We start from the raw sequence: 15,458 nt of genomic DNA on the forward strand, positions 1-15,458 counted from the left end.
TATTGTTTACGTTGAGTTCATATAACATATTCCAAACTTCTTTTCACATTAATTTCATGCAATAAAAAGTCATATGTGCTCAGTTTTAGGATGATTTTAAGCAGAATACATTTTGGGCCATTTTCCACTGTAATAATTGGTCAAAATTATGAAGCCGCTTTTGATTGGATCATTTTATGCACTAATAGTGAGAGGCTTGGTCAAAAGTGCGAGCACTCGCGCAATATGCACTGATTGGTTGATTTTGCATTGAACTATGCGATCTTCGACACCTTCGACACCTGGAGGGACTGATTAAAATGTCCAATCGTCGCACGATTCCACAATCTATATCTGTTTGCATCAGTTTCGATGGGCAACTTTTATTTTGAACCTGAACAGCCGATTCTACTATTGTTGCTCAAGCAAATGTTGTTCACAACACACACTCGCAATAAGGAGATTAGAGGGAGACTGTGTGAGAGGTGAAAGCAAAGCAGGGAGGGATGGTGAATGATTGACAGAGAGAGCAGGGGCATATTCATTACGGAAACAGTTTAACGTTTAAGAACTAAACTGTTTCGTTACGTTTGCTTCCGTTTAAAGGCAAACTATTTCCAAAATAGTTATGTGAAACCACACTGTTATTCTAATAATTAGTTTTATATAGTATAGTAGAAGTTGGTCTTAACGATCCTAAATAAGGCCATAGATTACTTTAAAAAAGGTAATAAACAAGATGGCACTAGAAGTACGACGTAAGATGTGATCCTGGTGTTCCAATGAGCTGCAAGATTATCTGATTCAAAATGTTTTTCTGATTCCTTTCTTTCCTCAAAAGGTACTGAACAGACTCTGCCCTTGGAAGGGAGAGGGCTAATACTCGGTTCCAGAAACCGGATGACATGTACGTGACACATGGCATTGGTTCTGGGTCAGAACCAGAAATGGTTTTTAATTTGAGCTGATCACTGTTTGTTTAGTATCGGAATATGAAGGTGAACTTTGCTCTATGTGAAGGAGGTGAACTTTGCTCTGTGTGAAGGAGATGAACTTTGCTCTATGTGAAGGAGGTGAACTTTGCTCCATGTGAAGGGGGTGAACTTTGCTCCATGTGAAGGGGGTGAACTTTGCTCCATGTGAAGGGGGTGAACTTTGCTCCATGTGAAGGGGGTGAACTTTGCTCCATGTGAAGGGGGTGAACTTTGCTCTATGTGAAGGGGGTGAACTTTGCTCTATGTGAAGGGGGTGAACTTTGCTCTATGTGAAGGGGGTGAACTTTGCTCTATGTGAAGGAGGTGAACTTTGCTCTGTGTGAAGGAGATGAACTTTGCTCTATGTGAAGGAGGTGAACTTTGCTCCATGTGAAGGGGGTGAACTTTGCTCCATGTGAAGGGGGTGAACTTTGCTCCATGTGAAGGGGGTGAACTTTGCTCCATGTGAAGGGGGTGAACTTTGCTCCATGTGAAGGGGGTGAACTTTGCTCCATGTGAAGGGGGTGAACTTTGCTCTATGTGAAGGGGGTGAACTTTGCTCTATGTGAAGGGGGTGAACGTTGCTCTATGTGAAGGGGGTGAACTTTGCTCTATGTGAAGGGGGTGAACTTTGCTCTATGTGAAGGGGGTGAACTTTGCTCTATGTGAAGGGGGTGAACTTTGCTCCATGTGAAGGGGGTGAACTTTGCTCCATGTGAAGGGGGTGAACTTTGCTCCATGTGAAGGGGGTGAACTTTGCTCCATGTGAAGGGGGTGAACTTTGCTCCATGTGAAGGGGGTGAACTTTGCTCCATGTGAAGGGGGTGAACTTTGCTCTATGTGAAGGGGGTGAACTTTGCTCTATGTGAAGGGGGTGAACTTTGCTCTATGTGAAGGGGGTGAACTTTGCTCTATGTGAAGGGGGTGAACTTTGCTCTATGTGAAGGGGGTGAACTTTGCTCTATGTGAAGGGGGTGAACTTTGCTCTATGTGAAGGGGGTGAACTTTGCTCCATGTGAAGGAGGTGAACTTTGCTCCATGTGAAGGAGGTGAACTTTGCTCCATGTGAAGGAGGTGAACTTTGCTCTGTGTGGAGGTGAACTTTGCTCTATGTGAAGGGGGTGAATTTCGCAACCAGAGATTATCTGCACTGTTTTTATGAATGCAGAATGTACAAGAGCTGTAAAATGTGGAAAGTGGATTAATAGTTTGTAATGGGATTTGGGCTGTGTATTTACATCCAACAGCCACACAGGGGCAGTATTGGGATCTGAAAAGAGACGTGTGTGGATGACCAAGGTCGTAACACTACAATTAGGCCTAGCTGAATGAAATTATAAATACAGTATGTCTTGATAAATAACACAAATCAATCTATATTGATTGTTCTCATGTATATTTGTTTGTGTTTGTGTCTTAAGTTTTGTCTTATGAATGTTAATAAATACACAGACGACCGTGTTCATTAGTGTGATGATTTTATTGGTTTGTGATGATTAAAGTTAAAACCAAGCAGCTGCAGGGATCATCTCAACAGACAGTAAAGATTCTATTTTGGAATGACTGGACAGCAGAACACCCAGAGGAACAGAATGAGAGTACAGTTCTAGAGAACACCAGCTAGAGTTCTACATTCTAGGAGAATTCCAGCCACCAGCCAGTAGTGTGCATGTTCCAGACATGACATCATGCCATGGATTACTACCCCCTGGTGTCTAACTTTAACAAGACATGTACCTCTAATGCATCCATAGTATTACTATCTCTTTTATCTGGTGGACATGGGTTTCTGAGTCTTACTCAAACCAAGCATGAGACTGAGACCAGGATTCAATCCCAGCACTTTGTCAGCTATGTGCCATTTTAAATGTAATTTCTGATTGATCTGACTGAACTGAACAGTCATTGTGAATGCAGTCTTAATATCATATTATATTAATTAAGTAGCCTATTGAATCCCAGCCTGAATATTCAGCAGCCTATAGCAGGGATAGGATAAGGACTGAATGTTCAGTAGCCGATCGACAGAAAGATAGATAGATAGAGAGGCTGTTGAACAAAAATGTTTCATGAGCTGAAATAAAAGATCCCAGAAATTTTCATTAGCGGTGTGAGAAGTATTTCTGTCTGTACTAAAGCCCTTTTGTGTGGGGGGAGAGGGGAAGAGAGAGAGAGAGAGAGGTACTCCAGGGTAGGGTGCTCCTGCATTTGGTCACGTTGTTGGACTCTTCAGAGTGGTAGCGGTGGTGTTGCTAGGGGTGTTTCTACGGGCCTCCAGCCTCAGTTTGATTGGTCGTTTGGGCATCAGCAGACCCTGGTTGTCCATCTCCAGAGGGATCTATAAAGAACGAAATAACAGAACATAACCCTGGTTGTCCATCTCCAAAAGGATCTATAGAGAATAACAGAAAATGTTAAACCAGATGCTGACCATGTTAAACAGGTGCTGACCATGTTAAACAGGTGCTGACCATGTTAAAACAGGTGCTGACCATGTTAAAACAGGTCCATGTTAAACCAGGTGGTGACCATGTAAAAACAGGCGGTGACCATGTTAAAACAGGTGGTGACCATGTTAAAACAGGTGGTGACCATGTTAAAACAGGTGGTGACCATGTAAAAACAGGTGGTGACCATGTTAAAACAGGTGGTGACCATGTTAAAACAGGTGGTGACCATGTTAAAACAGGTGGTGACCATGTTAAAACAGGTCCATGTTGAAACAGGTGGTGACCATGCTAAAACAGGTGGTGACCATGCTAAAATAGGTGGTGACCATGTTAAAACAGGTGGGGTCCATGTTAAAACAGGTGGTGACCATGTTAAAACAGGTAGTGACCATGTTAAAACAGATCCATGTTAAAACAGGTGCTGACCATGTTAAAACATGTCCATGTTAAAACAGGCGGTGACCATGTTAAAACAGGTGGTGACCATGCTAAAACAAGTGGTGACCATGCTAAAACAGGTGGTGACCATGCTAAAACAGGTGGTGACCATGTTAAAACAGGTGGTGACCATGTAAAAACAGGTCCATGTTAAAACAGGTGGTGACCATGTTAAAACAGGTGGTGACCATGCTAAAACAGGTGGTGACCATGCTAAAACAGGTGGTGACCATGCTAAAACAGGTGGTGACCATGTTAAAACAGGTGGTGACCATGTTAAAACAGGTGGTGACCATGTTAAAACAGGTGGTGACCATGTTAAAACAGGTCCATGTTGAAACAGGTGGTGACCATTCTAAAACAGGTGGTGACCATGCTAAAATAGGTGGTGACCATGTTAAAACAGGTGGGGTCCATGTTAAAACAGGTGGTGACCATGATAAAACAGGTGGTGACCATGTTAAAACAGGTCCATGTTGAAACAGGTGGTGACCATGCTAAAACAGGTGGTGACCATGCTAAAATAGGTGGTGACCATGTTAAAACAGGTGGGGTCCATGTTAAAACAGGTGGTGACCATGTTAAAACAGGTAGTGACCATGTTAAAACAGATCCATGTTAAAACAGGTGCTGACCATGTTAAAACATGTCCATGTTAAAACAGGTGGTGACCATCTTAAAACAGGTGGTGACCATGCTAAAACAAGTGGTGACCATGCTAAAACAGGTGGTGACCATGCTAAAACAGGTGGTGACCATGTTAAAACAGGTGGTGACCATGTTAAAACAGGTGGTGACCATGTTAAAACAGGTGGTGACCATGCTAAAACAAGTGGTGACCATGCTAAAACAGGTGGTGACCATGCTAAAACAGGTGGTGACCATGTTAAAACAGGTGGTGACCATGTAAAAACAGGTCCATGTTAAAACAGGTGGTGACCATGTTAAACAGGAGGAGAACATGTTAAAACAGGTGCTGACCATTTTAAAACAGGTCCATGCTAAAACAGGTGGTGACCATGCTAAAACAGGTGGTGACCATGCTAAAACAGGTGGTGTCCATGTTAAAACAGGTGGTGACCATGTTAAAACAGGTCCATGTTAAAACAGGTCCATGTTAAAACAGGTCCATGTAAACAGGTGGTGACCATGTAAAACAGGTCCATGTTAAAACTGGTCCATGCTAAAACAGATCCATGTAAAAACAGGTGGTGACCATGCTAAAACAGGTGGTGACCATGCTAAAACAAGTGGTGACCATGCTAAAACAGGTGGTGACCATGCTAAAACAGGTGGTGACCATGCTAAAACAGGTGGTGACCATGTTAAAACAGGTGGTGACCATGTAAAAACAGGTCCATGTTAAAACGGGTGTTGACCATGTTAACAGGTGCTGGCCGAGTTAAACAGTTGGTGACCATGTTAAAACAGGTCCATGTTAAAACAGGTCCATGCTAAAACAGGCGCTGACCATGTTAAAACAGGTGCTGGCCATGTTAAAACAGGTGGTGACCATGTTAAAACAGGTGGTGACCATGTTAAAACAGGTCCATGTAAAAACAGGTGGTGACCATGTTAAAACAGGTCCATGTTAAAACAGGTGGTGACCATGTTAAAACAGGTGGTGACCATGTTAAAACAGGTGGTGACAATGCTAAAACTGGTGCTGACAATGTAAAACAGGTGCTGACCATGTTAAAACAGGTTCATGTTAAACCATGGGGTGACCATGTTAAAACAGGTGGTGACCATGTAAAACAGGTGGTGACCATGTTAAAACAGGTGGTGACCATGTAAAACAGGTCCATGTTAAAACAGGTCCATGTAAAAACAGGTCCATGTTAATACAGGTGGTGACCATGTTAAAACAGGTGGTGACCATGTTAAAACAGGTGGGGTCCATGTTAAAACAGGTGGTGTCCATCTTAAAACAGGTGGTGACCATGTAAAAACAGGTCCATGTTAAAACAGGTGGTGACCATGCTAAAACAGGTCCATGTTAAACCAGGTGCTGACCATGTTAAAACAGGTGTTGACCATGTTAAAACAGGTGGTGACCATGTTAAAACAGGTCCATGTTAAAACAGGTGCTGACCATATAAAACAGGTGGTGAACATGCTAAAACAGGTGGTGACCATGCTAAACAGTTGGTGACCATGTTAAAACAGGTGGTGACCATGCTAAAACAGGTCCATGTTAAAACAGGTGCTGACCATATAAAACAGGCGGTGACCATGTTAAAACTGGTGCTGACATTGTAAAACAGGTGGTGACCATGTTAAAACAGGTGCTGACCATGTTAAACCAGGTCCATGTTAAACCATGTGGTGACCATGTTAAAACAGGCGGTGACCATGTTAAAACTGGTGCTGACAATGTAAAACAGGCGGTGAGAATGTTAAAACAGGTGCTGACCATGTTAAACCAGGTCCATGTTAAACCATGTGGTGACCATGTTAAAACAGGTGGTGACCATGTTAAAAAGGGCCCATGTTAAAACAGGTCCATGTAAAAACAGGTGGTGACCATGTTAAAAAAGGTGGTAACCATGTTAAAACAGGCGGTGACCATGTTAAACAGACGTTGACCATGTTAAAACAGGTGGTGGCCATGTTAAACAGGCGTTGACCATGTTTAAACAGGTGTGACCATGTTAAAACAGGTGGTGACCATGTTAAACCAGGTGCTGACCATGTTAAAACAGGTGCTGACCATGCTAAAACAGGTCCATGTTAAAACAGGTGCTGACCATATAAAACTGGTGCTGACCATGTTAAAACAGGTGCCGACCAAGTTAAAACAGGTCCATGTTAAACCATGTGGTGGCCATGTTTAAACAGGTGGTGACCATGTTAAAAAGGGTCCATGTTAAAAACAGGCGGTGACAATGTTAAAACAGGCGGTGACCATGTTAAAACAGGCGGCGACCATGTTAAAACAGGCGGTGACCATGTTAAAACAGGCGGTGACCATGTTAAGGGTCCATGTTAAAACAGGTGGTGACCATGTTAAAAGGGCCCATGTTAAAAACAGGTGGTGACCATGTTAAAACAGGCGGTGACCATGCTAAACAGTTGGTGACCATGTTAAAACAGGTGGTGACCATGCTAAAACAGGTCCATGTTAAAACAGGTGCTGACCATATAAAACAGGTGGTGACCATGCTAAAACAGGTGGTGACCATGCTAAACAGTTGGTGGCCATGTTAAAACAGGTGGTGACCATGCTAAAACAGGTCCATGTTAAACCAGGTGCTGACCATGTTAAAACAGGTGTTGACCATGTTAAAACAGGTGGTGACCATGTTAAAACAGGTCCATGTTAAAACAGGTGCTGACCATATAAAACAGGTGGTGACCATGCTAAAACAGGTGGTGACCATGCTAAACAGTTGGTGACCATGTTAAAACAGGTGGTGACCATGCTAAAACAGGTCCATGTTAAAACAGGTGCTGACCATATAAAACAGGTGGTGACCATGTTAAAACTGGTGCCGACAATGTAAAACAGGTGGTGACCATGTTAAAACAGGTGCTGACCATGCTAAACCAGGTCCATGTTAAACCATGTTGTGACCATGTTAAAACAGGCGGTGACCATGTTAAAACTGGTGCTGACAATGTAAAACAGGCGGTGACCATGTTAAAACAGGTGCTGACCATGTTAAACCAGGTCCATGTTAAACCATGTGGTGACCATGTTAAAACAGGTGGTGACCATGTTAAAAAGGGCCCATGTTAAAAACAGGCCCATGTAAAAACAGGTGGTGACCATGTTAAAAAAGGTGGTGACCATGTTAAACAGGTGGTGACCATGTTTAAACAGGTGGTGACCATGTTAAACCAGGTGCTGACCATGTTAAAACAGGTGCTGACCATGCTAAAACAGGTCCATGTTAAAACAGGTGCTGACCATGTTAAAACAGGTGCTGACCATGTTAAAACAGGTCCATGTTATACCATGTGGTGACCATGTTTAAACAGGTGGTGGCCATGTTAAAAAGGGTCCATGTTAAAAACAGGCGGTGACAATGTTAAAACAGGCGGTGACCATGTTAAAACAGGCGGCGACCATGTTAAAACAGGCGGTGACCATGTTAAAACAGGCGGTGACCATGTTAAGGGTCCATGTTAAAACAGGTGGTGACCATGTTAAAAATGGCCCATGTTAAAAACAGGTGGTGACCATGTTAAAACAGGCGGTGACCATGCTAAACAGTTGGTGACCATGTTAAAACAGGTGGTGACCATGCTAAAACAGGTCCATGTTAAAACAGGTGCGGACCATATAAAACAGGTGGTGACCATGTTAAAACTGGTGCTGACAATGTAAAACAGGTGGCGACCATGTTAAAACAGGTGCTGACCATGTTAAACCAGGTCCATGTTAAACCATGTGGTGACCATGTTAAAACAGACGATGACCATGTTAAAACTGGTGCCGACCATGTTAAAACAGGTGCTGACCATGTTAAACCAGGTCCATGTTAAACCATGCGGTGACCATGTTAAAACAGGTGGTGACCATGTTAAAAGGGGTCCATGTTAAAAACAGGCCCATGTAAAAACAGTTGGTGACCGTGTTAAAAAAGGTGGTGACCATGTTAAAACAGGTTAAAACAGGCGGTGACCATGTTAAACAGGCGGTGACCATGTTAAAACAGGCGGTGACCATGTTAACACAGGTGGTGACCATGTTAAACCAGGTGCTGACCATGTTAAAACATGTCCATGTTAAACCATGTGGTGACCATGTTAAAACAGGTGGTGACCATGTTAAAAAGGGTCCATGGTAAAACAGGCGGCGACCATGTTAAAACAGGCGGTGACCATGTTAAAACAGGCGGTGACCATGTAAAAACAGGCGGTGACCATGTTAAGGGTCCATGGTAAAACAGGTGGCGACCATGTTAAAAAGGGTCCATGTTAAAAACAGGCGGTGACCATGTTAAAAACAGGAACAGGCGCTGACCATGTTAAAACAGGTGGTGCCCATGTCAAAACAGGCGGTGACCATGTTAAAACAGGCGGAGACCATGTTAAACAGGCGGTGACCATGTTAAACAGGCGGTGACCATGTTAAACAGGCGGTGACCATGTTAAACAGGCGGTGACCATGTTAAACAGGCGGTGACCATGTAAAACAGGTGGTGACCATGCTAAAACAGGTGCTGACTATGCTGAAACAGTTACTGATGTTTGTTGATGTCATATTCTGTCTGCTCAGGTGAGCGCCTCACCTCGGTCTCGTCGCAGATGGAGAAAGTGAAACTCTGGAGGATCTCGACCATGGCCAGTTTGATCATGATCAGGGCGAAGCGCATCCCGATACAGTTCCTGGGCCCCGCCCCAAATGGCATGTACGTGTACGGATCAATAGACTCCTTGTTCTCCTTACTAAACCTGGACAGGGGGAGGGCAGACACATTACACATTGTATTGTAGTTCATTTGTGGTTGTGTTATTGTTGTATTAAGGTTGTGTTGTGGTTGGATTGTGGTTACGGTGCAGTCCAGTACCTCTCTGGTTTGAACTCCTCAGGGTCAGACCAGATCTCTGGGTCACGATGGAGGGTCCACGTGGGAACCAGGACAATGCAGTCTTTGGGGATGACGATGCCGTTGATCTCCACCGTCTTCTTGGCGACCCTCTCCAGTCGCGGGGCGATGGGGTACAGTCTCAGAGACTCGTTCAACACACAGTCCAAATAGTCCATCTGCATCAGAGCTTCGTACTGGATTGGAGCCTGCACCGTGGTTACATACAAATCAGTACCTCACCCCATCTGACACCGGGGATACACACACAAATCACAATATCTATCACCACACATTATCTATCTCCTCCTGCAGTTTGGTCATGGTGTGGGGATTATCTTGTTGGGGAACACAGTATCTATCTCCTCCTGCAGTTTGGTCATGGTGTGGGGGTTACCTTGTTGGGCAACACAGTATCTATCTCCCCCTGAAGTTTGGTCATGGTGTGGGGGTTACCTTGTTGGGGAACACAGTATCTATCTCCCCCTGCAGTTTGGTCATGACATGGGGGTTGGTTGCCAGGTTATAGGCCAGGAAACTCATAGTACTGCTGCTGGTCTCGTAGCCGGCGAAGATGAAGATCATGGCCTGAGACAATATCTCGTGATCAGTCAGTCCTGTGGAGGGAGAGAGGGAGAGGAAAGGAGAGAGAGAGATTCCAGTTGTGTGTAACAGTAGTTCCCAGGTGTGTGTTTGTAACAATCGTTTCCAGGTGTTTGTTCGGCAGGTACCTTTAGTCTGTTCCTCTCCTGTCTTTGTGTCGCTGCCTTTCTGAGAGTCGATCATCAGCTGTAAGAAATCCACCCGATTCTGGAAGCAGAAAGACATGAGGTCAAATCTGTCCAATCACATCCAACACAAACAGATTCCACTGTATCTGAACCAATCACAACCAACACAAACAGATTTTAATGGATCTCGTCCAATCACAACCAACACAAACAGATTCTAATGGATCTCGTCCAATCACAAACAACACAAACAGATTCTAATATGAATGTAGATATTTGGGTCCCAATAATAGTATTTTTAAATTCCAACAAGATATCGATATGGACGTTTCATATTGATGTCCATTACTAGTTACGTAGGTTTAGTTATATAATAAATAAATACAGAATATTCCAATACAAATATAAATCATATTCTTATGGATCTGGTCCAATCACAACCATCACAAACAGGTTCTTATGGATCTGGTCCAATCACAACCATCACAAACAGGTTCTTATGGATCTGGTCCAATCACAACCATCACAAACAGGTTCTTATGGATCTGGTCCAATCACAACCATCACAAACAGGTTCTTATGGATCTGGTCCAATCACAACCAACACAAACATATTCTTATGGATCTGGTCCAATCACAACCATCACAAACAGGTTCTTATGGATCTGGTCCAATCACAACCATCACAAACAGGTTCTTATGGATCTGGTCCAATCACAACCAACACAAACATATTCTTATGGATCTGGTCCAATCACAACCATCACAAACATAAACAAACAACATAATCAAATATAAATATAAAACATGTTTACAGTTGAGTTCCCAGCGTCACGTCCAGATTTGATCTTAGCCAGCGAGGCATAAAAGAAGTCTGTCACCGCAGTCGGGAAGAAAGAAAACTTCATCTTCTCCAAGATAGGACCAGTGAAGGGAAACAAAGCTGGAGAAGGAGAGGAGGGGAGGAGAAGAGGAGAGGAGGGGAGGAGGAGAGGAATGGAGGGGAGGGCGGGAGAGGAGGAGAGGAACGTTTTACAGAAAGTTTTAGTTTAGTTTATTAATTCGACCATTTTAAAAAACAAGCACACATAAGACTGGAAAAAGCCATACATGCACATGAGTAAAACCATGGAGGATAACAGACAACACATTCTGGGACTTATTTCCATTGTTAAATCATGGAGGATAACACACTATACAGTCTGGGACTTATTTCCATTGTTAAATCATGGAGGATAACAGACAACACATTCTGGGACTTATTTCCATTGTTAAATCATGGAGGATAACAGACAACACATTCTGGGACTTATTTCCATTGTTAAATCATGGAGGATAACAGACAACACATTCTGGGACTTATTTCCATTGTTAAATCATGGAGGATAACACACTATAAAGTCTGGGACTTGTTTCCATTGTGTTCCTCTTGAGACAAGATGACTAGACAAGATCCAACACGGTATGGCTGTGAAATAATCAAACAAACACAGAGAAGAAGAACATCTATCTCATCAAAAACAGAGAAGAAGAACATCTATCTCATCAAACACAGAGAAGAAGAACATCTATCTCATCAAAAACAGAGAAGAAGAACATCTATCTCATCAAACACAGAGAAGAAGAACATCTATCTCATCAAAAACAGAGAAGAAGAACATCTATCTCATCAAAAACAGAGAAGAAGAACATCTATCTCATCAAAAACAGAGAAGAAGAACATCTATCTCATCATTCCAGTTACATCATAGGGGTTATTCATATGGGCACAGAGGACATTAAACATATTTTTACTTTGTTCATAAAGCTGTCCAGAGAGGACGTTGTATTTATAGTCAGAGGCAACTCATTCCATTCTGAGGCTCCAGTATACAAGAAAGTACCTTTCCCAGCATTACTCCTGAACCTGTGTAAGCACACATCAGCAACACCTGATCTGGTGTGCATCCACGAGGAAAGTAGTCACTTAGATATCTGGGCCCAGGACCATAAATACTTCTGTAAACCAAACCAAGTCTAATCTGGGAAACCCTAGCCTCAACAGGCAGCCAGTTTAGTTCCTGAAAGCAGCTCCTGCCTAAGTGAGTACGTGGACTCACATTCAACACTACCCTGATCAGCTTATTCTGGGCTATCTGGAGCTTCCCCTTCATAAGTTTAGGTAAGCCCCCAAACCAGGAAGTACTAGCATAGTCAAAATGGCATTGAATGAGGGCAGTGGCTAGCACTTTCATGGAGTCCTTATCAAGCAGCTTGGACTTTCTAGCCAAAAACTTAGTCCTGGCATTCACCTTCCCTAACACCTTATTGGCCATGCTCACACCTCCCAAGCTTCCATCAAGGATACATCCCAAGTAGCTAACAGAGGTTTGAGTAGTCAGCACCTCACCACCCTAACTCCACTCTGATTTTAGAGGACCTACTCAATTTAGGTCTGGATCCAAAAATAATTGCTTCAGGTTTTCCCTAAGTACAGATATAGCTTAATATCTCAAGCATCTTTCATATCATTAATATACAATAAAAACAGCAGAGGCCCAAGCACGCTCCCCTGCGGAACGCCACAACTAATTGGTTTTGCCTGAGACAGTGAACCATTAACCTCTACTACTTGCTCCCTTCCTGATAAATAGGACTTTACCCAGCCTAGAGGGATACTGCTTAACCCCAGTGCCTCCAGTTTGGAGAATAGGAGACAAGTGGTTAACTGTATCAAAGGCCTTCTGTAGGTCAAGCAGTATCATTCCACACAGATTTCCCTCATCAATCTCTTTCCTGATGAAGTCAGTCAAGTGAAGTAGACATGAATCAGTGTTTTTCTAAAACACGACTGAAAATCATACATTAGAACCTGTTTGGGAATGGCGTGCCGTGCCGAGCACCTCGACAACATCCTCTGAAATTGCAGAGCGCCAAATTCTAATTAAATTACTATAAATATTTAACTTTCATAAAATCACAAGTGTAATACATCAAAATAAAGCTTAACTTCTAATCCAGCCGCCGTGTCAGATTTCCAGAAGGCTTTACTGCAAAAGCAAACCATGCAATTATCTGAGGACAGCGCCCCGCATACCAACACATGAAAAACATATTTCAACCAGAGCGACACGAAAGTCAGAAATAGCGATCTAAAAAATGCCTTACCTTTGATGATCTTCTTCTGTTGGCACTCCAAAAGGTCCCAGTTACATCACAAATGGTCCTTTTGTTAGATAATGTCCTTCTTTATATCCATAAAAACATCAGTTTAGCTGGTGCGCTTCAGTCAATAATCCATCCAGTTTCCCTCCATCAAAATGCATACAAAATGAATCCCAAACTAATAAACTTTTCCAAACAAGTCAAACAACAGTGGAAGCCCTAGGAACTGCAATCAGGGAGTACTTGGGCTTATAATGATAGTACTAGCCATTGAAAATAGTGTAAGCTGAATATCTTTTTTGGGGGATGGTTTGTCCTCGGGGCTTTGCCTGCCATATCATTTAACAGTTTTAGAAACTTTAGAGTGTTTTCTAAATCTAAATCTACCAATTATATGCATATCCTACCTTCTGGGCCTGAGTATCAGGCAGTTTACTTTGGGCACGCTTCTCATCCGGAGGAGACAATACTGCCCCCTTTCCCAAACAGGTTTAACATATTCATACATTTGCTCATGTACAATTCTCTCCACGATTTTGATGTTGCATAGAGGATAGATACAGGCCTATAATTCCCAGGGTCAGACTTTATACCCTTCTTATACAGAGCTATACAAATTTATCGGATTAAAAAGTAAACTTTGCGTCCGTGTGTGTCTGCGCATGCGTGTGTGTGTGGTCTCACCGGCTAGGAGGAACAGTGGGTTGAACAGGTCGAACTTGAGCATCTTCTTGACGTTGGAGACAAAGGGGTCTGAAGGGTTGTTCAGAGAGTCAATGTCCACACTGAAAGCTGTGCTGGTGACCACGTCCATACTGTAGGGCCCAAAGAACCTGCAACACAACCACAACTACTGACCACCAACCACACAACTACTGACCACACAACTACTGACCACACAACCACTGACCACACAACTACTGACCACACAACTACTGAAAACAATGTCCACACTGAAAGCTGTGATGGTGACCACGTCCATACTGTAGGGCCCAAAGAACCTGTAACACAACCACAATTACACAACTTACTGACCACACAACTACTGACCACCCAACTACTGATCACACCTACTGACCACCCAACTACTGACCACAACAACACAACTACTGACCACAACCACACAACTACTGACCACCCAACTACTGACCACAACCACACAACTACTGACCACCCAACTACTGACCACAACAACACAACTACTGACCACAACCACACAACTACTGACCACAACTACTGACCACCCAACTACTGACCACAACTACTGATCACAACCACACAACTACTGACCACAACCACACAACTACTGACCACAACCACACAACTACAGACCACACAACTATTGACCACAATCACACAACTACTGACCTCAACCACACAGTTACTGACCACAACTACTGACCACTCAACTATTGACCACAACTACTGACCACAACCACACAACTCCTGACCGCAATCACACAATTACTGACCACACAACTACTGACCACACAACTACTGACCACAATCACACAGTTACTGACCACAACCACACAACTACTGACCACAATCACACAACTACTGACCACACAACTACTGACCACAATCACACATTTACTGACTACACAACTACTGACCACACAACTACTGATCACAACCACACAACTACTGACCACAACCACACAACTATTGACCACAACCACACAGTTACTGACCACACAACTACTGACCACAACCACACAACTGTTGACCACAACCACACAATTATTGACCACAACCACACAGTTACTGACCACAACTACCAACCACAACTACTTACCACAAAACTACTGACCACACAACTACATTGGCAAGACAAAGTATGTGAACCCTTTGGAATTACCTGGATTTCTGCATAAATTAGTTATAACATTTTATCTGATCTTCATCTAAGTCACAACAATAGACAAACACAGTCTTCTTAAATGAATAACACAAATTATTGTATTTTTCTTGTCTATTTTCAATACATTATTTAAACATTCACAGTGTAGTTTGGAAAAAGTATGTGAACCCCCCTAGGCTAATGTCTTCTCCAAAAACAAATTGGAGTCAGGAGTCAGCTAACCTGGAATCCAATCAATGAGACGAGATTGGAGATGTTGGTTAGAGCTGCCCTGCCTTATAAAAAACACACAAAATGTGAGTTTGCCATTCACAAGAAGCATTGCCTTATCTCAGAAGACC

General features: G+C 43.0%; 1 protein-coding gene across 2 annotated transcripts in view; it reads right to left on the reverse strand.

Moving 5' to 3' along the window:
- Positions 1–2,414: 2,414 nt before the first annotated feature.
- The window catches only part of LOC116359007 (cytochrome P450 3A27-like), a 30,789-nt gene continuing 17,745 nt past the window's right edge, over positions 2,415–15,458 (reverse strand). The window contains exons 7-13 of one of the 2 annotated variants that reach the window (XM_031811610.1): positions 13,938–14,086; positions 10,925–11,052; positions 10,110–10,188; positions 9,835–9,995; positions 9,361–9,587; positions 9,082–9,244; positions 3,086–3,291 (exon numbers count right to left, since the gene is read on the reverse strand). In XM_031811610.1, coding sequence (XP_031667470.1) covers positions 3,166–3,291; positions 9,082–9,244; positions 9,361–9,587; positions 9,835–9,995; positions 10,110–10,188; positions 10,925–11,052; positions 13,938–14,086 — 1,033 coding nt within the window. In that variant the 3' untranslated portion in view covers positions 3,086–3,165. Of the gene's footprint in view, positions 3,292–9,081; positions 9,245–9,360; positions 9,588–9,834; positions 10,189–10,924; positions 11,053–13,937; positions 14,087–15,458 lie in introns of both variants that reach the window. The other variant, XM_031811609.1, reaches the window with a different exon arrangement.

The sequence above is a fragment of the Oncorhynchus kisutch genome, unplaced genomic scaffold, assembly GCF_002021735.2.
Source record: "Oncorhynchus kisutch isolate 150728-3 unplaced genomic scaffold, Okis_V2 Okis01b-Okis20b_hom, whole genome shotgun sequence".
In the NCBI taxonomy this organism is placed as follows: domain Eukaryota; kingdom Metazoa; phylum Chordata; class Actinopteri; order Salmoniformes; family Salmonidae; genus Oncorhynchus; species Oncorhynchus kisutch.